The following is a 27,283-nucleotide window of genomic DNA, read 5'->3' as shown; positions in this document are numbered from 1 at the left end:
ATTTCTCAGAGACAAAAATAGTTGCATAGGCTTCGGAAGTTATTGCTCATCTGGGAATACAAGGGATGAGTTGGGAGCTGCCGGGCTTCCCAAATCCAACCAACGACCATCCTAAAAATGGGATTTGACCTTAAAGTCGGCGGAATTCTTGGTTTCACCCCTAGAAAACGGGCAGGGAAAGAATAAATTAAATAAATAATGGCTAATAAATAACCCTGGAGCAAGAGCACTGCAAAGGGGACATCTCCACAACGCTAACGCCAGCTAAGCACCTGGGAGCCAACTGGGAAAGGAGGAGGCTGCTTTGCGCTTTCCCTATTCCATGTGGGGTGGAAGGAACTAAATGGACCCCTCACCACACACACACTCAGATAAATCATCAGTGATCCAGACACGTTTCCATTGGGAGGATGTGATCGGGACATGGATCAGGATGGAGAACGCTACGAACCCTAAGATGTGGAGCAGGAGCAAGGGTTCAGTGGGACATCCTCTTCCAGACAGGATCTTTGTGCTCTGGACAACCAGGAGTCCCCTAAAGAGGTTTCAAGATCCATGTGCTGAGCATCTCGTGCTGGTTGTAGGTCACAAGTGAGATATGGGGCTCAGCATGGTGAAGGGACCATCATGGAGAAGCTCTGAGCCTGCTGGACCACACTGGCCATGGATGGTGCAGTGGCAGCTAACATAAAGCTTCAAGGAGGAGCAACCACGTTGGTCTTCTGCAAGTGGTCCAGATCATTCCCTAAACTGGGAAAGCCATAACCTCATCAGAGCGTGTGGAATGGGAACTGGTCATCCTGAGGGGCAGAATGGGCTTGTCTCCACCTATGTGAGACCCACATCCCACAGCCCCAAGGAGGGAGGAAAAGGAGTTGGAACGTCCTGGCAATGGATGATCCCAAGTGCTGCAGTGCATCAAGTCCTGCAGGGTGAAGCCACCTTCATGAGCATCTCTGGGGGGCACCTACTGGGATAGGACAGGAGGACCATGAAGCCTTCCCCATCCACGTCCTGCAGAGATGCTCACAAGTCTCTCACCCCATAGCGGTGACCTCCCAGTTGCGTCCATTCTAGAACCAGCTCCACGACGATGCCGAACTTCCCTCTGCAGCAAGGATTTGGGTCTGCCTCTGCTTTGCTACTCATTGAAGATGGCATTGAGCTGGGGAGCAGCTACGTGGTGTGGGTAGGACTCGTAGCCCATGTCTATGGGGATCTCGTAGCGGGGCATCGTGCTTTGGAAGTGGGAGGCATGTCCATGTGCTCCAGCCAGGCTGACCGAGGGGTAATGGGCCATGAAGGTGTAGGATTTATCCAGGTCTGGAGACCCATCTTGCTTCAAGGAGAAGTTCCCACTGATGCTCAGGGGCGGCGTCAGGGGACCCTCATAGGGAGGAGTGGTGCAGTCAGAGGGATGGTTTCCAAAGGAAGCATCCACCAAGCTCTTGAAGGCGGGGGGCTTTAAATGCAGCAGATGGGTTTCCATGGTCCCATAGGGTGGGCTTGGGAGCCCTGGGGACTGGTAGCTGAAGGAATGGCTGGATACGGCCGATTCACACAGCGGGGCCTTCTCCTCGTGCTTCTCCAGGAACAGGGTCTGTGGTCCCAGCTGCAGGCACCCGGCCACCAGGTTACTGGTGGGCTGGGACAAGCCCTTGCAGAGCATCTCCACAAAGCTCTTCCCTTCGGGAGTCTGCCCCGTCTCGAGCACCTCGGACAGAGCCCAGATGTAATTCCTTGCCAGCCTCAGGGTCTCGATCTTGGACAGCTTCTGGGTCTTGGAATAACAGGGCATCACCCTCCTCAGGTTGTCAAGAGCATCATTGAGGCCGTGCATCCGCGTGCGCTCCCGGGCGTTGGCCTTCACCCTTCGGGCCCTGAACCGCTCCAACCTCGCCTTGGTCATCTTCTTCTTCTTTGGTCCTCTCCTCTTGGGCTTTTCCCCATCGTCCTCTTCCTCCTCTTCCTCCTCGATGCTGTTGTGCTCTTCGTTCAAGGCAGACATCAATACAAAAGGACCTTGCCTGCTGCCCTCTGCCTTCAGCTCGTCCTTGGAGCCCAACGCTTCGTCCATCCAGGGTTGGGTGCTCACGAGCTCCGCCATCTCTTTGGGCTTGGCGTAAGTCTTGGTCATCTCTGATCCCTGCAACAGAGGGACAAGGAGATGTTAAGGAATTGCAGTGGAAGAGTCATCCAATGTGATGGGGGCATTAGGGCTGAGATCAGAATCATCCCCCAGAGGCTTTCTGCCCACTGATGGTACCCACAGCACCTATTCACCCATCATCTACCTCTTTATCCATCTACAGTACCAGAATCATCCCCCAGAGGCATCAACTCCTTTCTGTCCACTGATGGTACCCACAGCCCCTATTCACCCATCATCTACCTCTTTATCCATCTACAGTATCAGAATCATCCCCCAGAGACATCAGCTCCTTTCTGCCCACTGATGGTACCCACAGCCCCTATTCACCCATCATCTACCTCTTTATCCATCTACAGTATCAGAATCATCCCCCAGAGACATCAGCTCCTTTCTGCCCACTGATGGCACCCACAGCACCTATTCATCCATCATCTACCTCTTTATCCATCTACAGTATCAGAATCATCTCCCAGAGACATCAGCTCCTTTCTGCCCACTGATGGTACCCACAGCACCTATTCACCCATCATCTACCTCTTTATCCATCTACAGTATCAGAATCATCCCCCAGAGACATCAGCTCCTTTCTGCCCACTGATGGTACCCACAGCACCTATTCATCCATCATCTACCTCTTTATCCATCTACAGTAACCTCTGGTGAATGCTTTGGGAATGCACCCCTGGGGCCCAGCATCTCTTTTCCAGGGCTCAGAGCTTCCAACATCTCAATTTTGGGGTTATTCCCACTGATGAACCCCTCCCCTCCTGGCTTCAACCCCAATTATCACCCTCTGGGTCACAACAGGGCGATGGGAAGCCTCTGGAGATGCTCCTGTGGTTGAACGTTCGCTTTGCTCTGCCGTAAGGAGCGGTCACACCACACAAACCAGCTTTGGATTCATGGTGCTGAGCCCCCAGATCCTGTCATCGGGCCTGACTCATTTAATAAAGCTTAACATGTAAGCAGCTTTGCTGAAAGTGCTGCCCGAGCCCCGGCTCCGTGGCCCCTGGCCATTCCATGTGGAAAATCCCACTTCTAATACACGGGATGCGGCTTGAGGCTGGATTAGGGTGTTAATTGCTGCTCAGAGCCAGTGGATCCCAGAGGACCAGGGAGCCCCAGTGATGGAGCAATGGGGGTCTGGGAGATGCTGGCGGGTGAAGGTGCTGAAGAACCAGCTTTGGGATGAATGGAGCTGGTCCAAATTCCTTCTGGGATCCCCAGGGCTTTGCATGAGAGCAGCCCTGAAACGGCCCCAAGGCATCCTGAGGAGCACATTCATCCATCCTAAAGGATCCATCCCCAAGCATCCCTGCCTGCAGCTCCCATCCTATCCATCTGGGTGCATCCCATGCACCAGAATCCACCCCAGAAGCAAATCACTGGGTTCAGCCCAGTGTCCTCCCCATTCCCATCGTTTCACAGCGCAGTATTCCCATGTTGCTTCGGAAGGTTTTCTTTTTGGAAATCCAAATTGAGTTTTCAGGGATTTTTGTTCCTTTTCTCTGGAATATTGATGTTAAAAAAAGTGGGAAAAGCGCACAAAGAGGGAATTGCCTGATGGAGTCACTCCAGGAGTTCCCCAAGTAGGAAGCTTTGGAAGCGAGAAGGGGAAGCTTTTCCAACCCCATTATTTTGGCTATTCATGGAATCGTGGAATGGTTTGTGTTGGAAGGGACCATAAAGATCCAGTTCCTCTTCCCTGCATCCCACATCACCCAAAAGAACCAGAAGAAATCCAAGGCAGGAAAAAGCCCATTGTGGCCAAAACCTTCCTTTTCCTTTGCAAATCCAGCACCAGGAGCTTTCCCTTTGTGTCCCAGGCTCCCATCCCAAAACAAGTGGGTTCGATTCCTTCACCTTTCCTGTAGGATCAGGAATTTGATTTCAACCCTCCCTTGGTTTCCTTCTTGATTCCCCCAAAAGAGGACAAGTTGGAGACCATGGAAATTAGGATTTGAGTCCTCCGCTCTGTATCCTGCTGGGAATATCACAGGATGGGGCTCAGCTATAGGGGACCCAGTGGGCTCTGGCTGAGTGCTGGCTGTATCCCAGAGGATGCTTCAGTGGGAATGGGGCTGTGCTTGTGGAGCTGCCCCATTGGGATAAGAGGAACAAACATCGGGGATTGGGGCAGATTCATCATCACCTCCATCCCCTTCATCACTTCCTTCACCTTCATCCCCTCCATCCCCTTCATCCCCTCCATCCCCTTCATCACTTCCATCCCCTTCATCACCTCCATCCCCTTCATCACTTCCTTCACCTTCATCCCCTCCATCCCCTCCATCCCCTTCATCCCCTTCATCCCCTCCATCCCCTTCATCACTTCCATCCCCTTCATCACCTCCTTCACCTTCAGCACCTCCAGCCCCGACGTGACACGGATGGCACCAATGCCCAGCCCCGATGCTCCCCCAACTCTGGTCCTCCCGGTCCCCGCATCCTGCATCCCATCGGGATGAAGCCGCATCCCCGGGACCCCGGCAGGCTCCGGCTCCATCCCACCCTCCACCAGCACTCCGGGTATCCCCCCTCGGAGCTCTGAGACCCCCCTCCAGGTCCGGGTCCCGCTGCTGTCGGGGCAGAGCCCCCCGCTCCATCCTCGGGTACCGGGAGGCCCCGTCGGAGGGGTCTGCGCATCCCTCCGTGTCCCCGCACCTCCGTGTCCGCCCTTACCTGGGCACCGGAGCGGGTCCCCGCCGTCACTTGCCCGGGTGCATCGCGCCTGCAGCCCCGGAGCGGGCACCGGAGCGGTACCGGGAGCGGCTCCGCTCTCGGGCGGTTTTGAGCCCGGCGCTGCCGGCGGCTCCTGCCCGGCCGCGGGTCCCGAGTGGCTCCTCCTACGGGAGGAGGTGGCCCCGGGCCCGGCTCCTCCCGCAGCCCCACCGGGACCCCGACGGCAGCGGCTGGGATGGGGGTCTCCGGGGGAGCACCCTAGGGGGGTGTCCCTGGATGAGCATCCTCGGGTGGGTGATGCAGGGGATGGGGTGCCCTGGACCAGTGCCCTGGGATGAACACCTTAGGATGGGCATCCATAGTGAGTACTTGATGGGCACCCCTGGACCAGTGCCCTGGGATGAACACCTTAGGATGGGCGTCCATAGTGAGTACTTTATGGGCACCCCTGGACCAGCACCCTGAGATGAACACCTCAGGATGAGCATCCATAGTGAGTACTTTATAGGCACCCCTGGACCATCACCCTGAGATGAACACCTTAGGATGGGCATCCATAGTGAGTACTTCTGGATGGGCACCCCTTGATGGGGACCCCTAAATGGGCATCCCTTGATGGCACCCCTGGATCAGCACCCTGAGATGAACACCTTAGGATGGGCGTCCATAGTGAGTACTTTATGGGCACCCCTGGACCAGTGCCCTGGGATGAGCACCTTAGGATGGGCGTCCATAGTGAGTACTTGATGGGCACCCCTGGACCAGCACCCTGGGATGAACACCTTAGGATGGGCATCCATAGTTGAGCACCTCTGGATGTGCACCCCTTGATGGGGACCTCTAAATGGGCATCCCTTGATGGGCAACCCTGGACCAGCACCCCTAAATGGGCATCTCTGGGTGGGCACCCCTGGACCAGCACCACTAAATGGGCATCTCTGGGTGGGCACCCCTGGACTAGCACCCCTAAATGGGCATCCCTGGACCAGCACCGTTATATCAGCATCCTGGGATGAAGATCTTAAGATGGGCATCCATAGGTGAGCAGTCCTGAATGGAGACACCTAAATGGGCACCCCTGGATGGGCATCCCTGGACCAGCACCCCTGGATGAGCACCTTACTATGAGCATCCTTAGATGAGCACTTGAGTGTGGACACCTAAATGGGCACCCCTGGATGGACACCCCTAAATGGGAATGCCTGGACCAGTACCCTTGGGAGAGCATCCTGGGATGAGCACCTTAGGATGGGCACCCCTGGAGGGACAGCCTGGATGGGGACCCCTAAATGGACACCCCTGGGTGGGTACCCCCAGATGAGCATCCCTTGATGGGGACCCCTAAACGGATGCTCCTGAATGGGCATCCCTGCACCACCACCCTGTGATGAGCACCTTCGGATGGGGACCCCTGGCTGAGCACCCAGCTCACCCAGGACAACCCCTCCATGGGGCCCATGTCCCCCCCATCCCACAGTGCCAGGGGCTTCACCACCCCCCTTGTCCAGCCTCTGCTGCGATGACACCGCTGTGGGACGCAGGTTGGGGGGGACACTGCTGACACCCCAAAAGTTATCCGCCCCCCATCATTCCCCTGCATCCCTGCCCATCCTCTGATTCTGGATCTCAGCATCACAGCACGGGACCCACACAAGGGATGCAGGCACCAGCCCGCAGGACCCTTCCCCATCACCCCGAGCGCTGGCGAGCGCCGCAGCCCGGGATTAACGGGAATCCTGATGAATTCATTCATGGATTCATGGCTCCGTTCCCGGCTCCAGGAACAGATTGCGGCCAATAAATCTGCCTGTTGCCACGTCCGGCCCCGGCCCCATCCCCATCCCCTCCCTGGCAGATGGTTCCAACAGGTCCCAGCACCCGCACAAAGGGGCCGGTGGGTGCCCCAGGGATGGGACACACACACACACACACACACACACAGTGAAAGGCTCCCCCTCCTCTCCCATTGCCATCGGTGGCTCTGGGATCTGGGAATGGGAATGACCCCGGAGCGATGCGGGACCATTGTGCCGCTGCCTCAGCCCATTGTGTGGGGCTCGGCATCTGCTGGCGCTGCCCCCCCCCTACCCCAGGACCATGCTCACGATGTGTTCCAGCTCCCCATTCCCATCTCCAGCCCCGGCCCGAGGGCTGGGAACACTGGGATGGGGACATCGGGGTGGGCAGAGCGGGGGGATTGGGGCTGGGGTGCAGGGAGAGCCCCCGTTCCCATCCCAGGTGGCACTGGGGGTCTCCAAGTGGACCTCCCATCCCTTCCGGATGGCCTCCATCCCTGTTTATCCCTCCCACCCCTCAGGGGTCCTCACATCCCACCCTGTGCCCCCCATCATCCTCTCAGCACCCCACATCCCTCCCCACATCTCCATTCCCAGGCACTGGTGGCTCCGACCAGCAGCCTCAGCTCTGGGGTCCCCATCACCCTGCACTGTCCCATTATCCCAAGCCTCAGTTTCCCTGTTCCTGCTCATCCCGAGCCTCAGTTTCCCTCTTTGCTGTGGGGCTCTGAGCAACGCAGATCATGAGGAAGAGAGTGCATCGTCCCCATGACACATAGAGATGTGCTGGGGGTGCAGCCCAGGATATGGGGATGTTCCACCTCAAGGATGCTCTGCCTAAGGATGCTCTACCTGAGAATGGTCCACCTCAGTGATGCTCCACCAAAGGATGCTCCACCTAAGGGTGCTCCACCTCAGTGATGCTCTGCCTAAGGATGCTCGACCTGAGGATGCTCCACATCAGTGATGCTCCACCTCAGTGGTGCTCTGTCTAAGGATGCTCCATCTAAGGATGCTCTACCTGAGGATGCTCTGCATCAGTGATGCTCCACCTCAGTGGTGCTCTGTCTAAGGATGCTCCATCTAAGGATGCTCTACCTGAGGATGCTCTGCATCAGTGATGCTCCACCTCAATGATGTTCTATCTAAGGATGCTCCATCTAAGGATGCTCTACCTGAGGATGCTCCGCATCAGTGATGCTCCACCTCAGTGATGCTCTGTCTAAGGGTGCTCTACCTAAGGATGCTCTACCTAAGGATGCTCCCCCTAAGGATGCTCTGCCTGAGGATGCTCCACCTCAATGATGCTCCACCTAAGGATGCTTTGCCTAAGGATGCTCCACCTAAGGATGCTCCACCTAAGGATACTCCACCTGAGGATGTTTAACCTCAGTGATGCTCCACCTGAGGATGCTTCACCTAAGGATGCTCTATTTCAATGATGCTCCACCTAAGGATGATGGGAATGATGGGACATGGGGAATACTCATCCCACCGTGTCCCCTGTGTCCCACCATCACCCCTGGCCCCCACCCCTCACCCAGCGTCCCTCCATCCCCTCATCTCAGAGCGGCCACAAGGGAAGGGAGGGCAATTCCCAGTGTCACCAGTGGGAACGCCGCTTCCTGCCCATCTGGGCTGGAATTCCCGGCTCCGTGCGGCAATTACCGTGGATTAAGGGGATCTAATTTAATCCCGGCAGCTGCTCCCGGGATGCTTCATTAACATCACACTGGGGAACGCGATTATGGAGCAGCCAGGGCTCCGATGGGACACGGATGTGACCCTGCTTGCGAGCGGTGGTACCCATAGAGCTGATGGGATGGGGCTGGGACAAAGGGGCATTGGTCCTGGGGACCCCTCAGCTCCATTTGGGATGCTCCCAAGCCCCGTTGTGATGGCCCAACACCATGAGAGGGTGTTGGGACATGGCAAGGCGGGGACAAGGTGGCCCCATCACTCCCTGCAGCTCCTGCTGCCCCCCAGACCCCCAAGTGTGGGGCACAAAGAGGGTCCCGGTGTTGTTGAGGGCAAGCCCCCCGTGTCCTGCCCCCCCCCCCCCGATCCCTGCCGGGTCCCCATGAACCCCATGGGATCTGCAGCCCCGTGCCCATGCCCGCAGGGACCCCATGGGAGCGCAGCGAGCGCCGGCTGCGGATCCGCATCCCCGGGCGGGAGCTGACATCTGCTGGTGGGAATCTCGGCATTCCCGGCTCCAGGGGGTCCGGACCCCGGGGTCCCCTTAAACAGGGAGCGAGCGGCAGCTCCTCCGTGCGGGATGCTCCATAGGGAGCAGAGGTGAGGACATGGGCACAGCGCTGGGGTGCGGGGGGGGGTTTGGGGTGCAGCGCCCATTGGACGCTGCCCCCTGCATTCCTCAGCCCCGCATTCCTGCAAAGAGCTCTTGGGAGCTGCCTGGAGCCTGTCCCAAAGCCCTCAGAGCCTGGGGGAGGTTTGGGGTCTGGTCCATGAACCCCCAGCCAGGATCTGCGGGAGGAGGGGGAGGAGGAGCAGAAGGAGAAGGGGAATGAGATGGGGAAGGGAAAGGGAAAGGGAAAGGGAAAGGGAAAGGGAAAGGGAAAGGGAAAGGGAAGGAAGGGAAAGGAAAGGAAAGGAAAGGAAAGGAAAGGAAAGGAAAGGAAAGGAAAGGAAAGGAAAGGAAAGGAAAGGAAAGGAAAGGAAAGGAAAGGAAAGGAAAGGAAAGGAAAGGGGAAAGGAAGGGAAAGGGGAAGGGAAAGGGGAAGGGAAGGGGAAGGGAAGGGGAAGGGAAAGGGAAAGGAGATGGGAAAGGGGAAAGGGAAGAGAAAGGGAAAGGAAAAAGGAAAGGGAAGGGGAAAGGGAAGGAGAAGGGGAAGAGGAAAGGGAAGGGAAAGAGAAAGGGAAAGGGAAAAGAAAGAGGAAGGAGAAGGAGAGGGGAAAAGGAAGAGAAAGGGGAAGGGAAAAGGAAAAGGAAAAGGAAAAGGAAAAGGAAAAGGAAAAGGAAAGAGAAAGGGAAGGGGAAAGGGAAAGGGAAAAGGAAGGAGAAGGAGGATCTAGAGCAGGAGCAGGGACAGGATCGGGATTGGGAACAGGATGAGGATCAGGATCAGGATCAGGATTGGGATCAGGATCTGGATGAGGATGAGGACCAGGCCGAGGATCGGGATCAGGATCGGGATTGGCATCGGGATCAGGACCGGGCTGAGGATCGGGATGCGGATGCAGACGCGGGCGCAGCTCCCGGCCCCAGATGCTGTGCTCGGGGCTGGGCTCTGCCCACTTGGCTCTGGGCTCCCGCAGCTGCGGCCTCCATGGCCCCGAGCAGCCCCAGCAGCGGCAAAGGAGGGGGGGTCATGGGGAGCCCCTGCCCTAGGAGGGTGCCCATGGGAGCTGCGGCCGCCCCATCCCTGGCGCTTGGAGCATCCCTGTCCAGGGGAAGGGTCCCTGCCCCATGGAACTGCTTTAAGGTCCCTGCCATCCCAAACCGTTCCATGGTCATTGCATCCCTATGGAAGGAGAGCCCTGGCATCCCTATGGGATCCAACCGGGGGGGGGGGGGGTGCTGGAATTGCTGCGGAAGGGGGTGCTGTCAAGCTCAGAGCATCCCTATGGATCCCCAGCCTCCCTGCAGGGAAAGGGCTGCTCTTTGCAGGGAGGTTTGGAGAACTGAAAGCAAATCCATTATGGGATGAATGGATTAGACCTGGATCCTGGTCTGGCTGACAGGGGTAGGAGATGGAGTTAACTGGAATCATCCCACTGCATCTCCCAGCCCCAGCTCCCAGTGCAACCCACATGGATCCAGCAGCCATGGATGCTCCTGAGGGGAGCAGAGGAGGAGCTGACATCCCCAGACACTGTGATGCCATCAGGAGACACTGGGATCAGACATAGGAGCATCCAGCCCCATCTCATCCCTAGGGATGCTTTAGACCTGGAAATAAAGACTTCCAAAGGCTCAGAGGTGTTGGATTGTGGCTGAACCCCAGCTCCAGCACCCCCAGTCTGGTTACTGGGGACCCCACACTCCTTCGGGGTTCCGATGGTGGCATCCAGTCAGGATCCTGCATCCCTGAGCATCCCTGATCCTCCTCAAACAGGGCCCTTTTTAAGGTCAATTCTTGAGGTTTGGGGACAATCAGCTCTGATTCAATCTCTGCTGATCCATCCCTGCTAACGTGGCTCCATCACCTCCAGGAACAGAGATAGGATGAGGAGCTGTCAGGAATAACTCAGCCCAGCTCCCTGGGGCCATCCCACTCACTCAGCATCCTCACCAGGAGCCTTTCCCTGCGGGAAAAGGGCCAGGAATTGCTGCTGGTGCTGAGATTCCTCTCACCTGCATCGGGAAGCAGGAGGTGGCCACGGCTCCCATCACTGCATTCATTTACCCACCCCCTTCGCATCCCTTGCCCAGTGCAGAGCTCCACAGCGCTTGCTCCACACCTTCCCTTTGCCCCAAATCCCACTTTTTTTGCCTCAAAAAGCGGCTTGGAGCTGCCAGGAGGGAGGTGGGGTGAGATGTGAGCAGCTGGAGGAGGAGGAGGAGGCAGCTTTGCCATGGGGATGAGGCAATTCCCTGCTTTATCCCACCAAATGGGGGGGGGGGATCGTTTGTTATCCCATCACCAGTGAGGACAATAAGGCTTTACCTGTGCTCCAAGCCATGAGCCTCTTCCCACTGGGAAGAGCTGGAAACCAGTAAGCCCCAGTATAGCAGCATGCTGGCTGACTGGGATTGGGGATACACGTGGATTTGGGGTACATCCCAAGACATGGATGGGGTACATCCCAAAACTGAACCCCAGGATGCTCAGAGCTCCTCAGAGCCTTCTTATCCCGGATGGAGCCGCGTCTCTCGGGAGCATCCCACGACTCCACAGTGACACCGGAGCATCTCCCACCCCCGTGCCTGGGAGCATCACCCGCTTCCCACGGAGCTGCCAGCATCATCCTCATTGCCATGGCAACCAGGCTGCATCCCTCCCACCCCTCCCCTCCATCAAGGCAGGGTTGGGCACATGGGGGGTATCAGAGCTTCCAATCCAACACCCGGCTCCATGCGGGACATCCATGTGTGGAGCAAGGGGGATATTTGGGATATTGGGAAAGGGGGACGGGAGAAGGACACCCCCAAGGCTGGGATCACCCCCTTGGTGATGGGCAAAGGGAAAGGGGTGGAAGCCATTAGTCCCAATGAGGATGGAAGATGCTGGATGCGGCCAGGACCTGCTTGTCCCAATGTCCACATCCCAACACCCAGTGCCCCTTTGTGTCCCAGCATTTCCCACACGCAGAGCACTGGGATATGGCAGAGCATCACCAGGCTCATGAGATATAAAGGAGGTTGGGTGGGATATAAAGGTGGTTTGGTGGGATGGAAGGTGGTTTGGTGGGATATAAAGGTGGTTTGATGGGATGAAAGGTGGTTTGGTGGGATATAAAGGTGGTTTGATGGGATGAAAGGTGGTTTGGTGGGATATAAAGGTGGTTTGGTGGGATATAAAGGTGGTTTGGTGGGATTTAAAGGTGGTTTGCTGGGATATAAAGGTTGTTTGATGGAATGGAAGGAGGTTTGGTGGGATATAAAGGAGGTTCAGTTGAATGGGAAGAGGTTAGGGTTAGGGTTAGGGTTAGGGTTAGGGTTAGGGTTAGGGTTAGGGTTAGGGTTAGGGTTAGGGTTAGGGTTAGGGTTAGGGTTAGGGTTGGGCTGGGATGGGCTGGGTGTGGGGTTTGGGGGGGGTGGGTGGGTGGGGTGTTGGGGTGGGTGTGTGTTGGGGGGTGGTTGTGGGTTTGTTTGGGGGGGTGGTGTGGTGTGGGTGGTGGTGTGGGGTGGGCCCAATGCACCCAAACCAGCCCCAATGCACCCAAACCAGATCCAATGCACCCAAACCAGACCCAGAGCACCCAAACCAGCTCGAGAGCACCCAAACCAGACTCAATAGACCCAAACGAGCCCTAATGAACTCTCACAGTAAAGAATTTGTCCCTTATGTCCAACTAAACTTCCCCTGTTTCAGTTTGAACCCATTACCCCTTGTCCTGTCACTGCAGTCCCTAATGAAGAGCCCCTCCCCAGCATCCCTATAGCCCCCTTCAGACACTGGAAGCTGCTCTGAGGTCTCCACGCAGCCTTCTCTTCTCCAGGCTGAACAGCCCCAACTTTCTCAGCCTGTCTCCATACAGGAGGTGCTCCAGTCCCTGCTCATCCTCGTGGCTTCCTCTGGACTTGTTCCAACAGATCCATGCCCTTCTTATGTTGAGGACACCAGAACTGCACCCAATTCTCCAGGTGAGGTCTCACGAGAGCAGAGCAGAGGGGCAGGACCTGCTGGTCACGCTCCCTTGGATGCAGCCCAGGGTACGGTTGGTTCCTGGGCTCAAGCGCACACTGATGGCTCATGTTCATTTTCTCATTGACCAGCACCCCCAAGTCCTTCTCCTTGGGCTGCTCCACCATGGTCCCTCCTCCTCTCTTAGTCCCCTGGTCCAGGAGCCTCCGCTCTGATGGCCCCAGGGCATCGAGCTCCTGGAAGAGGAAGCTCCTGATGGATAAACCAGCCCCAGCACTTCCCTATGGAGAGCAGCCAACATGGGATTATCCTGGATTAGCCCCACGGCCCCTACGGCTCCCACAGCCCAGCAATGGGTCCTGAATAGAGGGGGATATTCCCAACGTGCCAGGGATGCTCCGTGCTGGGTCCTGCTGCCCAGGGATAAGCTTCATCCACATCCCTGGTGCCCTATAGGGGACCCCCAAGCCTGGATGCTCCTGCTCCTATGGAGCCCCAGAAACAGACATTGGGCACTGGGTGCATCCCTGATGGGGATTCCAAAAGCCTTTGGCTCCATCCTTGGAGCACGCCTGGGGCTCAGGGTGACCCATCCCAATTGGGACGCTTGAGACCATCCCCATCCCAACTGGGAATAGACTGGGATAGGCTCAAAACCTTGCTCAACGGGGACCAAAGAGCTGGCGACACAGGGATGCACTGGGACATCTTCACCCAGCTCCACTGCTGATCCCAGAGAGCAAGGGTTTCATCCCAGTGCATGGAAACTGAAGCCCTCGGTGCTCCTGAGCCTGGTTTCGATGTGGCCATGGATGAATGCCATGGGATGGAGCAAACCCAAGGGCGCAGCACCAGGAGGAGGTGCTCCCACACCGGGCTTTGGGGGCTCTCTCCCCAGAGCACTTGGAGCATCCCACATCCTGCATCCGGGTGCTGCAATCCTGCCCCGGGAGCTTCCCCTCACCCCCTTCCCCACTGCAATGAATGGGATGCTCTGAGGAACAGGCTCCGAGCAGGATACGAGGCAAAAATCCTCCCTCGGGGCCTGGCCATGGCAACCCCATGGATCCATTCCCTGTCCTCAAGCCAAGAGGCAGCCGAGGGACCGGGGGGTGATTTATGGGTGCAGCGGCCAACGGGGAGCTCTGGGCTCTTGCTGGGATGCTCCTGACCCCCCTCCTGCAGGATTCCCATTGGAATCAAGGGCTCAGGCCCTGCAGAGCGCTGGAACTGGGGGATGAGCAGTGCAGAGCGGTGCCAGCGGAGCCGGGTTGGATGCAGCCCTGGGAGGGATGAGGTGGCTGAGGTGTGGGAGCAGCTTCCCACGGGAGGCAGGAGCTGCCTGGGAGCCTGGGAATGGGCCAGGAGCTGCAGACGTGGTTCTGCAGCTGGGAACGGGCTGGGTCTGGAGTCCTGTGCCCTGCCAGCAGCGCCCCATCCACATCCAGCAGCGCCCCATTCACTCCTAATAGCACCCCATTCACTCCTAATAGCACCCCATCCACATCCAGTAGCGCCCCATCCACATCCAGCAGCGCCCCATTCACTCCTAATAGCACCCCATTCACTCCTAATAGCACCCCATCCACATCCAGCAGCGCCCCATCCACATCCAGCAGCGCCCCATTCACCCGCCCCATTCACTCCAATAGCACCCCATTCACTCCTAATAGCACCCCATTCACTCCTAATAGCACCCCATCCACATCCAGCAGCGCCCCATTCACTCCTAATAGCACCCCATCCACATCCAGCAGCGCCCCATTCACTCCTAATAGCACCCCATCCACCCTAGCATTACCCCATCCATACCCAGCATCACCCCATCCACATCCAGCATCACCCCATCCACACCAGCATCACCCCATCCACATCCAGCATCACCCCATCCACATCCAGCATCACCCCATCCACACCAGCATCACCTCATTCACCCCAATACCCCACCATTCACTCCTAACAGCACCCCAGGCCAGGTTGTAGTGGCCTTGGAGCACCCTGCTCCAGTGGAAGGTGTCTATGCCAAAGGCAGGGGTTGGAGCTGGGTGCGCTTTAAGTTCCCTTCATCCAAACCTATTCCATGACCCTACCATTCCCTGCCTCCTGGGGCACATCCCTGCTTCCCCCCACACCAGTTCCATGCTGTTCCCACCTCCACAGACCTTTCCTTTGGGTCCACCTCATCCTTTTCCCTATGTTTCCATGCAGCAGGTCTGGGAGCATCCATGCGGATCCCTCCCTCAGCACCGGGTCATGCTCGGCTGCTCCATCACTGGTGATGCTGATGTGAGGCTGTCATGGAACCATGGAACAGACCAGTGTGGAAGAGACCTTTAAGATCCTCAGGTTTGGGTGCTCTGGGGCTGGTTTGGGTGCATTGGGGCTGGTTTGGGTGCATAGGGGTTGGTTTGGTGCACTGGGGTTGGTTTGGGTGCACTGGGGTTTGAATGCATTGGGTCTGGTTTGGGTGCATTCGGGTTGGTTTGGGTGCTGTGGGTCTGGTTTGGGTGCATTGGGGTTGGTTTGGGTCATTGGGTCTGGTTTGGGTGCATAGGGTTGGTTTGGGTGCATTCGGGCTGGTTTGGGTGCATTGGGGTTGGTTTGGGTGCTCTGGGGCTGGTTTGGGTGCATTGGGGTTGGTTTGGGTGCTCTGGGGCTGGTTTGGGTGCATTGGGGTTGGTTTGGGTGCTCTGGGGTTGGTTTGGGTGCTATGGGGCTGGTTTGGGTGCTGTGGGGATGGTTTGGTTTGGGGTGGTTTGTTTGGGGTGGTTTGGGTGCTTTGGGGCTGGTTTGGGTGCATTGGGGTTGGTTTGGGGGCTCTCGAGCTGGTTTGGGTGCTCTGGGGCTGGTTTGGGTGCATTGGGTCTGGTTTGGGTGCTCTGGGGCTGGTTTGGGTGCTCTGGGTCTGGTTTGGGTGCACTGGGGCTGGTTTGGGTGCTCTGGGTCTGGTTTGGGTGCTTTGGGGCTGGTTTGGGTGCTCTGGGGCTGGTTTGGGTGCACTGGGGCTGGTTTGGGTGCATTGGGGTTGTTTGGGGTGCATTGGGGCTGGCACTGGGGCCGTTGCTGTGCCCAGAGGGGATCAGGGTTAATCCCAGCTAATCCAGCCCCTGGCCGGGTGCCGGGAACAGGCACATTCCCACCCCTGGAATACCCCGAGCTCCATCCCATTGGCTCCCGCTGCCTTCATAAGGCCCCGAGCCCATCCCAGCCCATCCCAGCTCATTCCCGTGTGGCTCCTGCTCCCCACATCCCTCTGGCACCATGAACCTCGGGCTCGTCCTGCTGCTGGCCGGGCTCTGCTGCAGCCTGGCTGTGGGTGGTGAGTGGGGCCCATCCCTATGGGATGCTGATGGGGTGGTCCCCATGGGGTGCAGAATGGGGGATCCCAATGCCCCATAGAGGTGTGTGATGGGGCCTCTTCTTCCCACAGCTCCTCTGGATGGGACGACCCCAGGAAACATCTGTGAGTTTGGGGTCTCCAGTGTGGATCCTTCTCACCATGGGGTGAGACCCCCCCAGACCCCGAGCCCTGCAGGGCATCTTTGGGGTTATGGAGCTGGGGATGCTCGCGGTGGATGAGGATGCTCCTGCATCCCTCTTAGACCACATGGGACTGAACAGCTCCAACCCCCCTTTGGGGACAGGGAAGGGGATGGTGGCCTTGGGCTGTGGGGCAGCACCAGGTTCCAGGCATTGGGAAGGCTGGTTTTGGTGGGTGGGATGCACCATGGTTGGGATGAGGAGCACCCCAGGGTGCTCCGGTCACCCCAATGATCCCTGTAGATGCTGTGAGAGCTGCAGATGTGGAAGTGGGAGCATTGATGCGGGTCCTGGACATAGTGAATGATCTGGTGAGGGGCCTGAGCAGCAGCCTCCTTGGGTGAGCAGGGAATGGGGAGCAATGGGGGCTCTGCCGTGGCCCCCGCTCCTTCCCACCCCTCGGGGATGGGTGCTGGTGCGGATGCACTGGGGTGGGTGCCCTTGGGACTGGGCCAGGTCTCACCTCTGTGGTGCTCTCTCCTCCAGATGACCGGTGAGAAGCACGGTAAGTCCCTTCCATCCCACCAAACCACCTCTAGATCCCATTAACCTGCCTTCCATCCCACCAAACCACCTCTAGATCCCATTAACCTGCCTTCCATCCCACCAAACCACCTCTAGATCCCATTAACCCGCCTTCCATCCCACCAAACCACCTCTAGATCCCATAAACCCACCTTCCATCCCACCAAACCACCTTTAGATCCCATAAACCCACCTTCCATCCCACCAAACCACCTTTAGATCCCATAAACCCACCTTCCATCCCACCAAACCACCTCTAGATCCCATTAACCCGCCTTCCATCCCACCAAACCACCTCTAGATCCCATTAACCTGCCTTCCATCCCACCAAACCACCTTTACATCCCATAAACCCACCTTCCATCCCACCAAACCACCTTTAGATCCCATAAACCCACCTTCCATCCCACCAAACCACCTTTACATCCCATAAACCCACCTCACATCCCACTAAACCACCTTTACATCCCATAAACCCAACTCCCATCCCACCAACCCTCCCCGGATCCCGTACCAGGGACCTCCACATCCCCCTGTGTCTCATTGGCTCATCTGGAGCTGTCTTTGGTGGCATTGGAGCCCCAGGACCGGCTCCTCTTCCCTTTGGGTCTCTCCCAGGTGCTCCATGGGGATCAGGCTGTGTCCCCTCCTCATCCAACGCCTCCTTGCTCTGCACCAGTTCCATGCTGCTGGGTCTGGTTTATTCCCAGTTCATCCCATGGCTCTTCTGCTCCAGCAACGCTCCAAAGGCATCAATAAAGCAAATCCTTACCTGCTGCATGTCCTCTCTATCTCATCCCATCTCATCCCACCCCATCCTATCCCATCCAATCTGTCCCATCCCATCGCATCCCATCCCATCACATCACATCCATCCTATCCCATCCCATCCCTTCCATGGATGGGGCGCTGCTGGATGTGGATGGGGTGATGCTGGATGTGGATGGGGTGTTATTAGGAGTGAATGGGGTGCTGCTGGATGTGGATGGGGTGCTATTAGGAGTGAATGGGGTGCTATTAGGAGTGAATGGGGTGCTGCTGGATGTGGATGGGGCGCTGCTGGATGTGGATGGGGTGCTATTAGGAGTGAATGGGGTGCTGCTGGATGTGGATGGGGTGCTATTAGGAGTGAATGGGGCGCTGCTGGATGTGGATGGGGTGCTATTAGGAGTGAATGGGGTGCTCTTAGGAGTGAATGGGGCGCTGCTGGATGTGGATGGGGTGCTATTAGGAGTGAATGGGGTGCTATTAGGAGTGAATGGGGCGCTGCTGGATGTGGATGGGGTGCTATTAGGAGTGAATGGGGCGCTGCTGGATGTGGATGGGGTGCTATTAGGAGTGAATGGGGCGCTGCTGGATGTGGATGGGGTGCTATTAGGAGTGAATGGGGTGCTATTAGGAGTGAATGGGGCGCTGCTGGATGTGGATGGGGTGCTATTAGGAGTGAATGGGGCGCTGCTGGATGTGGATGGGGTGCTATTAGGGTGAATGGGGCGCTATTAGGAGTGGATGGGGCGCTGCTGGATGTGGATGGGGTGCTATTAGGAGTGAATGGGGTGCTATTAGGAGTGAATGGGGTGCTATTAGGAGTGGATGGGGTGCTATTAGGAGTGAATGGGGCGCTGCTGGATGTGGATGGGGTGCTATGAGGAGTGAATGGGGTGCTATTAGGAGTGAATGGGGTGCTATGAGGAGTGAATGGGGTGCTATTAGGAGTGAATGGGGCGCTATTAGGAGTGAATGGGGCGCTGCTGGATGTGGATGGGGTGCTATTAGGAGTGAATGGGGCGCTGCTGGATGTGGATGGGGTGCTATTAGGAGTGAATGGGGTGCTATTAGGAGTGAATGGGGTGCTATTAGGAGTGAATGGGGCGCTGCTGGATGTGGATGGGGTGCTATTAGGAGTGAATGGGGCGCTATTAGGAGTGAATGGGGTGCTATTAGGAGTGAATGGGGCGCTGCTGGATGTGGATGGGGCGCTGCTGGCAGTGCACAGGACTCCAGACCCAGCCCGTTCCCCGCTGCAGAACCACGTCTGCAGCTCCTGGCCCATTCCCAGGCTCCCAGGCAGCTCCTGCCTCCCGTGGGAAGCTGCTCCCACACCTCAGCCACCTCATCCCTCCCAGGGCTGCATCCAACCCGGCTCCGCTGGCACCGCTCTGCACTGCTCATCCCCCACTTCCAACGCTCTGCAGGGCCTGAGCCCTTGATTCCAATGGGAATCCTGCAGGAGGGGGGTCAGGAGCACCCCAGCAAGAGCCCACAGCTCCCCGTTGGCCGCTGCACCCATAAATCACCCCCCGGTGCCTCGGCTGCCTCTTGGCTTGAGGACAGGGAATGGATCCATGGGGTTGCCATGGCCAGGCCCCGAGGGAGGATTTGTGCCTCGTATCCTGCTCGGAGCCTGTTCCTCAGAGCATCCCATTCATTGCAGTGGGGAAGGGGGTGAGGGGAAGCTCCCGGGGCAGGATTGCAGCACCTGGATGCAGGATGTGGGATGCTCCAAGTGCTCTGGGGAGAGAGCACCCAAAGCCCGGTGTGGGAGCACCTCCTCCTGGTGCTGCGCCCTTGGGTGCCTCCATCCCATGGCATTCATCCATGGCCACATCGAAACCAGGCTCAGGAGCACCGAGGGCTTCAGTTTCCATGCACTGGGATGAAACCCTTGCTCTCTGGGATCAGCAGTGGAGCTGGGTGAAGATGTCCCAGTGCATCCCTGTGTCGCCAGCTCTTTGGTCCCCGTTGACCAAGGTTTTGAGCCTATCCCAGTCTATTCCCAGTTGGGATGGGGATGGTCTCAGGCGTCGCAATTGGGATGGGTCACCCTGAGCTCCAGGCTTGCTCCAAGGATGGAGCCAAAGGCTTTTGGAATCCCCATCTGGGATGCACCCAGTGCCCAATGTCTGTTTCTGGGGCTCCATAGGAGCAGGAGCATCCAGGCTTGGGGGTCCCCTATAGAGCACCAGGGATGTGGATGAAGCTCATCCCTGGGCAGCAGGACCCAGCACAGAGCATCCCTGGCACGTTGGGAATATCCCCCTCTATTCAGGACCCATTGCTGGGCTGTGGGAGCCGTAGGGGCCGTGGGGCTAATCCAGGATAATCCCATGTTGGCTGCTCTCCATAGGGAAGTGCTGGGGCTGGTTTATCCATCAGGAGCTTCCTCTTCCAGGAGCTCGATGCCCTGGGGCCATCAGAGCAGAGGCTCCTGGACCAGGGTACCAAGAGGGGATGAGGGCCCATGGTGATGCTGGCTCCTTGCTGAGGTTATGGGGCTCTTGTCCCCATCCCTGGATGGGTTTAGGGGGTCAGGACCTTGATGTGGTCCAATGGGGGGTGATGTCCATGGGGATGGGGCCCACACCGATGGCAGCATCAGCACAGGAGGGGTTAAGGAATGGCCCCAGCATCATCTCCGTGTGGTTTCCTTCTGCTGCCCACATCCCATGGAGCGGGTGAGGAGCACGGAGCCCATGAGATACAGAACAGGAAGGGGAAGGACCAGGAAGTCACGAGATGCCCCATAAGGAAACAAGAGGGAGGCGCAGGAGGGGCCTGGAGATGGAGAAGATGAAGGAATCCCAAGACGAATCCATGAGCCCTTGAGCTGGGATGGGCCATGGGGTCCATAGGGCTGAGTGCCCCCATGGGGTCCATAGCGCTGGGTGCCCCCATGGGGTCCATAGGGCTGGGTGCCCCCATGGGGTCCATAGGGCTGGGTGCCCCCATGGGGTCCATAGGGCTGAGTGTCCCCACGGGGTCCATAGGGCTGAGTGCCCCCATGGGGTCCATAGGGCTGGGTGCCCCCATGGGGTCCATAGGGCTGAGTGTCCCCACGGGGTCCATAGGGCTGAGTGTCCCCACGGGGTCCATAGGGCTGGGTGCCCCCACGGGGTCCATAGGGCTGGGTGCCCCCATGGGGTCCATAGGGCTGGGTGCCCCCATGGGGTCCATAGGGGAGTGCCCACGGGGTCCATAGGGGGTGCCCAGGGGTCCATAGGGCTGGGCCCTGGGGTCCATAGGGCTAGTGTCCCACGGGGTCCATAGGGCTGGGTGCCCCCACGGGGTCCATAGGGCTGGGTGCCCCCATGGGGTCCATAGGGCTGAGTGTCCCCACGGGGTCCATAGGGCTGAGTGTCCCCACGGGGTCCATAGGGCTGGGTGCCCCCACGGGGTCCATAGGGCTGGGTGCCCCCATGGGGTCCATAGGGCTGGGTGCCCCCATCCAGGGACGGAGGCAGCCGTATTCCTCTGGGAGCTTTATTTGAGCCAACGGATCCCATTCCTAGTGTCACACGGGTGACCAAAGTGCAAGTGGTGTCCCCAAGAGCCAGGGCTGGGTGTGAGGACATGTCCATGGGGATGGGGACACATCTATGGGGATAGGGACACATCAGTGGGTATGGGGGTGGGGACACGTCAATGGGGATGGCATCAAGTCCATGGGGTTGGGGATGAGGACACATCCATGGGGATGGGGATGGGGACACGTCCATGGGGATGGGGACACGTCCATGGGGATGGGGATGGGGACACGTCCATGGGGATGGGGACACGTCCATGGGGATGGGGATGGGGACACGTCCATGGGGATGGCGATGGGGACACATCCATGGGGATGGGGACAAGTCCATGGGGATGGGGATGGGGACAAGTCCATGGGGATGGGGACATTCCCTTGCCCTGACCCAGCCCTGGCAAAAGTCCTGAGTCAAAAGGATTTTGGTGCCAAACACACACACGTGCATCCACACACATGTACATATACACACACACATGTGCACACATGTACATATACACACACATGTGCACACATGTACATATACACAAACACGTGCATCCACACACATGTACATACACACACACATGTGCACACATGTACATACACACACACGTGCATCCACACACATGTACATATACACACACACATGTGCACACATGTACATACACACACACGTGCATTCACACACATGTACATATACACACACACATGTGCACACATGTACATACACACACACGTGCCTTCACACACATGTACATATACACACACACATGTGCACACATGTACATACACACACACGTGCATCCACACACATGTACATATACACACACGTGCATCCACACACATGTACCATACGTGTACACACTCCCATATATGTGCATCCACACACGTGCACACACATGTGCATCCACACAGGTGTACCCACACGTGTACTCACACACACACACACACACATGTACCCAGACCCCCCAGTGCACCCCCAGTCCGTGCGTGGTCCCTGTGCCAGGCTCCCAGTGGCTCCCAGCACCCAGCGGTGGCCCCGGGACCCCCCTGGGTCCCTCTGCGGTGGCCTCAGGCCTTGGGCTGGGAGCTGAGCCCTGGCACCAGCTCCTCCCCGGTGCCGCTGCTGGTGTGGGGCAGGAAACCTGGGCATGAGGCATGGGACACATGTGGGGCACATGGGGACGTGTATGGGGACACGTATGGGGACACGTATGGGGACACGTATGGGAACACGTATGGGAACACGTATGGGGACACGTGGGGCATGTATGGGGACACGTATGGGGACACGTATGGGGACATGTGGGACACGTATGGAGACACGTATGGGGACACGTATGGGGACACGTATGGGGACTTGTATGGGGACACGTATGGGAAACCCCCATAACTTACTTCTGTGGATGGCAGCGGAAGGATGGAGGGACTGGATGGGCTCCTTGTGGGCATCACCATCATCATCACCATCATCATCATCACCATCATCATCATCACCATCATCATCACCATCATCATCATCATCATCACCATCATCATCATCACCATCATAATCATCATCATCATCCTCCTCCTCCTCCTCCTCTTCCTCACTGGCACTCAGCACCTGCAGCAGGATGGGTGAGGAGCAGCACACGGGTGTAAATCACTGCATCCCTCTGCACACGTGTGCAGGGCATCCCCCCATCACCCTGGTACCCCCCCCCCCCCATCACCCTGGTATCCCCCCCCATCACCCTGGTATCCCTCCATCACCCTGGTACCCCCCCATCACCCTGGTACCCCCCCATCACCCTGGTACCTCCCCATCACCCTGGTACCCTCCCCCATCACCCCGATGCCTCCCCATCACCCTGCTACCCCCCATCACCCTGGTACCTCCCCATCACCCTGGTACCCCCCCATACCCTGGTAACCCCCCCCCATCACCCTGGTACCCCCCCATCACCCTGGTACCTCTCCTCACCTCCTCCATCTCAAAGGAGTCCATGGGGGGTCGTTGGGGTGATGGGAGCATCCCCGTGTCCCTCTGCCCCCCCCAGTGCTGGCCCCTGCTCCAAGCCCAGTGGCCACCAGCCCTTGGTGGGTCTGGGTGCAAGGTAGCACCCATGTGGCACCCATGGGACCCCGCTTTCCACCCCAGAGCGGTCCCATAGGAGCCAGAGCCGAAGCCGGAGTCCCCCTTGCCCCATTGGTGCTGGGGGGGGACCCCCACTTTGTTGCCATGGGGATGCGGCGCTGCGGTACCCGCTCCATGCTCCTCCCATGCTGGATCACACCCAGCATCCCTGTCCCCATGTGCCACCACCATGGGGATGCCCAATAACCCCCAGCCATGGGGACAGGGCTGCTCCGGGTGTCCCCATACAGCAGCAGGATGGGGGCACCCAGCGACCGCATCCATGTCCCTTCTCCATCCTCCCAGTGCATCATCGGGATCACAATGGGATTGCTCCATCCCCATCCCCATGGCACTGGGTTGGATGGGGATGGACCCCGTTGGGGATGCATAGAGGCACATGGTGGCCACGGCCTTCTTCAGGCGCTGCACGGGGGACAGGGCTCGGGGTTGGGATGTTGGGATGTGGATGTTGGGAATGTCGGGATGAGCCCTGGAGCAGCAGGAGGAGGAGATGCCCTGCACCGGGCTCCGGGACACATAGGAATAGAGGCAGAAGAAGGCATTGGCTGTGGTGGCCAGAGCCTGGACCTGCTGGAAACGACCTGGGAAAGGACAAAGGGAGATGGGAATGATGGGAAACCAGAGCCGCGTTCCCAATGGGGTGAATCCCATGGGATCGGGGCCGGGCGCCGCTCACTGGCCAGCGTCAAGCAGGGATCCTCCATCTCCATGCGCCGCACTTGGGCCTTGAGGAAGAGCTGGAAGCTGATGCCGTTGGCACGGGAAGGAGCCGTGAGGAACCGGACGGGGACCCGGGATGCGGTACCCGGCTCGCTGGGCACGAAGCCCAGGTTGTAGAGGATGTCCTCAGCATCCGCCTCCCAGCGCTCCAGCACCTCGGAGATGCTGCGGGGATGGGGGGCAGCCCCATAGGGGTGAGCATCGCGAAGGGGTGGCCCCAAATACCCCTTGAGGACACCCCCCCACCACCACCAGCACCCAAGGTCCTACCTGGAGCTGGTCTTGGTGGTGAGGCTGGAGGCCACGCTGTGGCCCAGGCTGAGCGGTTTGGTCCTGTGGTGGGAGGAGGATGGGGATGGGGATGGGATGGGGATGGGATGGGGATGGGATGGGGATGGGATGGGGATGGGATGGGGATGGGGATGGAGATGGGGATGGGGATGGGATGGGGATGGGGTTGGGATGGGGATGGGATGGGGATGGGATGGGATGGGGTGGGTGGGGATGGGAGGGATGGGGGGATGGGGTGGGATGGGGATGGGGGGGATGGGATGGGATGGGGTGGGGAGGGGGGGTGGGGATGGGATGGGGATGGGATGGGGATGGGGTTGGGATGGGATGGGGATGGGGATGGGGATGGAGACAGGGATGGGTGGGGGATGGGGATGGGGATGGGGATGGGGATGGGATGGGGATGGGGATGGGATGGGGATGGGGATGGGGATGGGGATGGGGATGGGGATGGGGATGGGGATGGGGATGGGGATGGGGATGGGGTGGGATGGATGGGATGGGATGGGTGGGATGGGTGGTGGGATGGGATGGAGGGATGGGATGGGATGATGGGATGGGTGGGATGGGATGGGGATGGGGATGGGAAAGGGGGTGAGGATGAGAGATGGGGATGAGAATGAGGGATGGGGTTGGGGATGGGGATGGGGATTGTGATGGGGATGGGGAGGAGGGATGGGGATGAGGATGAGGGATGGGGATGATGCCAATGGGTGCATGGGGATGGTGGTCCCCAAATCCCCACCAGCCTCAACCCAGCACCCCAAACCTCACCTGCTCATGGCCTTGCTGCTCCCTGGAAGCAGGAGAGCTGGAAAAGGGGGCAGAGAGGAGCGAGATGGGGTGTGTGGGGCCACGCGCATCCCACCCCATGGACACGGAGCTCAGGGGCATCCAAGCCCCATCTCCTGCAGGGGAAGCTGCTGCTGGTGGCAATGGGGGGGACAACGACACCCCATGGGTGTTGGTACCTTCAGCTCCCAGGGTCAGGTCATCCTCGAAGCTGGTCCCAGTGCTTCCATACCCTGCAATGGGGTGGGATGAGATGCGGGGCCACGGGGATGGGTCCCATGGTCCTCGAAGTCCATTCCCCTGCACCCAAGGGCTTTGGGGACACAGAGGGACCAATGGTACCCCAGGAGACCCATGGGGACCAAGGAAACGCACCCTGGGGACCCGGCAAGCCCGGTTCTTCTGGTGGGACCTCAATGGATGACCTGCAGGAGAGCAGAACCTGGGTCCCATCACCCTGTCCCGAGGGGATGGAGGTGGGATGGGAGAGCTGGGAGCAGCAGGATGGGTGATGGGGAATGGGATGCAGGGGATGAGGAGTGAGGAGATGGTGTTTGGGCTTGGTGGGATGCTCAGAGGGGATCCAATAGGAAAAGGGGCTTTGGGCAAGGGATGCAGGGACAGGACAAGGAGATCCAATAGGAAAAGGGGCTTTGGGCAAGGGATGCAGGGACAGGACAAGGAGATCCAATAGGAAAAGGGGCTTTGGGCAAGGGATGCAGGGACAGGACAAGGAGATCCAATAGGAAAAGGGGCTTTGGGCAAGGGATGCAGGGACAGGACAAGGAGATCCAATAGGAAAAGGGGCTTTGGGCAAGGGATGCAGGGACAGGACAAGGAGATCCAATAGGAAAAGGGGCTTTGGGCAAGGGATGCAGGGACAGGACAAGGAGATCCAATAGGAAAAGGGGCTTTGGGCAAGGGATGCAGGGACAGGACAAGGAGATCCAATAGGAAAAGGGGCTTTGGGCAAGGGATGCAGGGACAGGACAAGGAGATCCAATAGGAAAAGGGGCTTTGGGCAAGGGATGCAGGGACAGGACAAGGAGATCCAATAGGAAAAGGGGCTTTGGGCAAGGGATGCAGGGACAGGACAAGGAGATCCAATAGGAAAAGGGGCGCTGGGCAAGGGATGCAGGGACAGGTCAAGGAGATCCAATAGGAAAAGGGGCTTTGGGCGACGGATGCAGGGACAGGACAAGGAGATCCAATAGGAAAAAGGGATGCAGGGATGGACCAAGGGGAATGGGAGACTGGGATGAGCGCTTGGGCAGAAGCTCTTCCCTGTGAGGGTGCTGGGACACTGGAATGGGTTCAATGGTTCAATGCTCTACCGGAAGCCATCCCTGCCTATGGAGCTTTAAGCTCCCTTCCATCCCAAACCATTCCATGCTTCCATGGTCTCCTCCATGGCCCCATCCCACCAGCACCCCTCTGCCTGCTTGGGATCATGCCCTCCATGAAGAACCAAGCGTGAGCATCACCCCCTGTACACGCTGACACCATTCCCTATGGGAACGCCGCTGCTCACCCGCACTCCCGCAGCCACATCTCGATCTTCCCGCATGAGCTTCCTGCTGTTGGGAATGCACAGAAACACCCATGAGGGGACCCCAGCCCTCGGGGACCCCCATCCCAAGGGCATCCCCATTGACCTCCAAGGGGGACGTGGTCCATGTGGGGCGGCTGCAGGTCGGGGGTGTCCCATGGGGCAGAGGCCCCCTCATGCTCCAGCACTGAATTCCTCCAGCTCCGGCTCTGCTGGGCCCAGGCGCGGCGCCGCTCCCACGGTGAGGGGCTGAGAACGGATGGGGCCTCCATGGCCGGAGGTGTCCCTATGGGATAGGGAATGGGGGGATCCATGGGGGGATCCATGGGGGGCTCTGGGTGCCAATGGGATGTGATGGGGGGGGCAGGAGGATGGGGATGGAGCTGCCGGAGTGGGCAGAAGAGCTGCCAGGGCTGAGATAAGGAAAGGCGGCACCGGGGGGGGGGTTGGACCTTCCACACTGGGGAGGGGATTCCTATTCCCCCATCCCACCATCCCCATCCCCATCCCCATCCTCCATCCCCATCCATCCATCCCCA

General features: G+C 58.5%; 2 protein-coding genes across 2 annotated transcripts; both read right to left on the bottom strand.

Moving 5' to 3' along the window:
* Positions 1–985: 985 nt before the first annotated feature.
* Positions 986–4,901, bottom strand: NEUROD4 (neuronal differentiation 4). Its single transcript, XM_061347174.1, has 2 exons — positions 4,835–4,901; positions 986–2,146 (listed from the first exon to the last, which is right to left on the bottom strand). Exon 2 carries the CDS (start codon positions 2,135–2,137, stop codon positions 1,142–1,144), a length of 996 nt encoding a protein of 331 aa, XP_061203158.1. The 5' UTR covers positions 2,138–2,146; positions 4,835–4,901; the 3' UTR covers positions 986–1,141.
* Positions 4,902–22,320: 17,419 nt separating this feature from the next.
* On the bottom strand, positions 22,321–27,026 carry TESPA1 (thymocyte expressed, positive selection associated 1). The gene is made up of 7 exons (XM_061347154.1): positions 26,851–27,026; positions 25,375–25,428; positions 25,178–25,214; positions 24,383–24,445; positions 24,069–24,277; positions 23,725–23,973; positions 22,321–22,394 (listed from the first exon to the last, which is right to left on the bottom strand). The coding sequence occupies exons 1-7, from the start codon at positions 27,014–27,016 to the stop codon at positions 22,321–22,323; spliced, it is 852 nt and encodes a 283-aa protein (XP_061203138.1). The 5' UTR covers positions 27,017–27,026.
* Positions 27,027–27,283: the final 257 nt, after the last annotated feature.

The sequence above is a fragment of the Neopsephotus bourkii genome, unplaced genomic scaffold (assembly GCF_033783945.1).
Source record: "Neopsephotus bourkii isolate Nb327-2 ecotype Australia unplaced genomic scaffold, CSIRO-AGI_Nbou_v1 NB_309, whole genome shotgun sequence".
NCBI classification, from domain to species: Eukaryota; Metazoa; Chordata; class Aves; order Psittaciformes; family Psittacidae; genus Neopsephotus; species Neopsephotus bourkii.
Note: the sequence above shows the minus strand (reverse complement) of the source record. Positions and strands in the feature narration are given on the sequence as shown.

Bases quoted from the DNA above. Each gene is read 5' to 3' on its own strand.
- NEUROD4 (XM_061347174.1), bottom strand. From the start codon at position 2,137: ATGACCAAGACTTACGCCAAGCCCAAAGAGATGGCGGAGCTCGTGAGC.
- TESPA1 (XM_061347154.1), bottom strand. From the start codon at position 27,016: ATGGAGGCCCCATCCGTTCTCAGCCCCTCACCGTGGGAGCGGCGCCGC. The intron at 25,429-26,850 runs GTCAATGGGGAT...ACCCCATTGCAG, and splicing joins GGACCACGTCCCCCTTGGAG to GGTATGGAAGCACTGGGACC. The intron at 22,395-23,724 runs GTGCCATGGGGA...CCTCATGCCCAG, and splicing joins GTCCATCCCCATCCAACCCA to GTTTCCTGCCCCACACCAGC.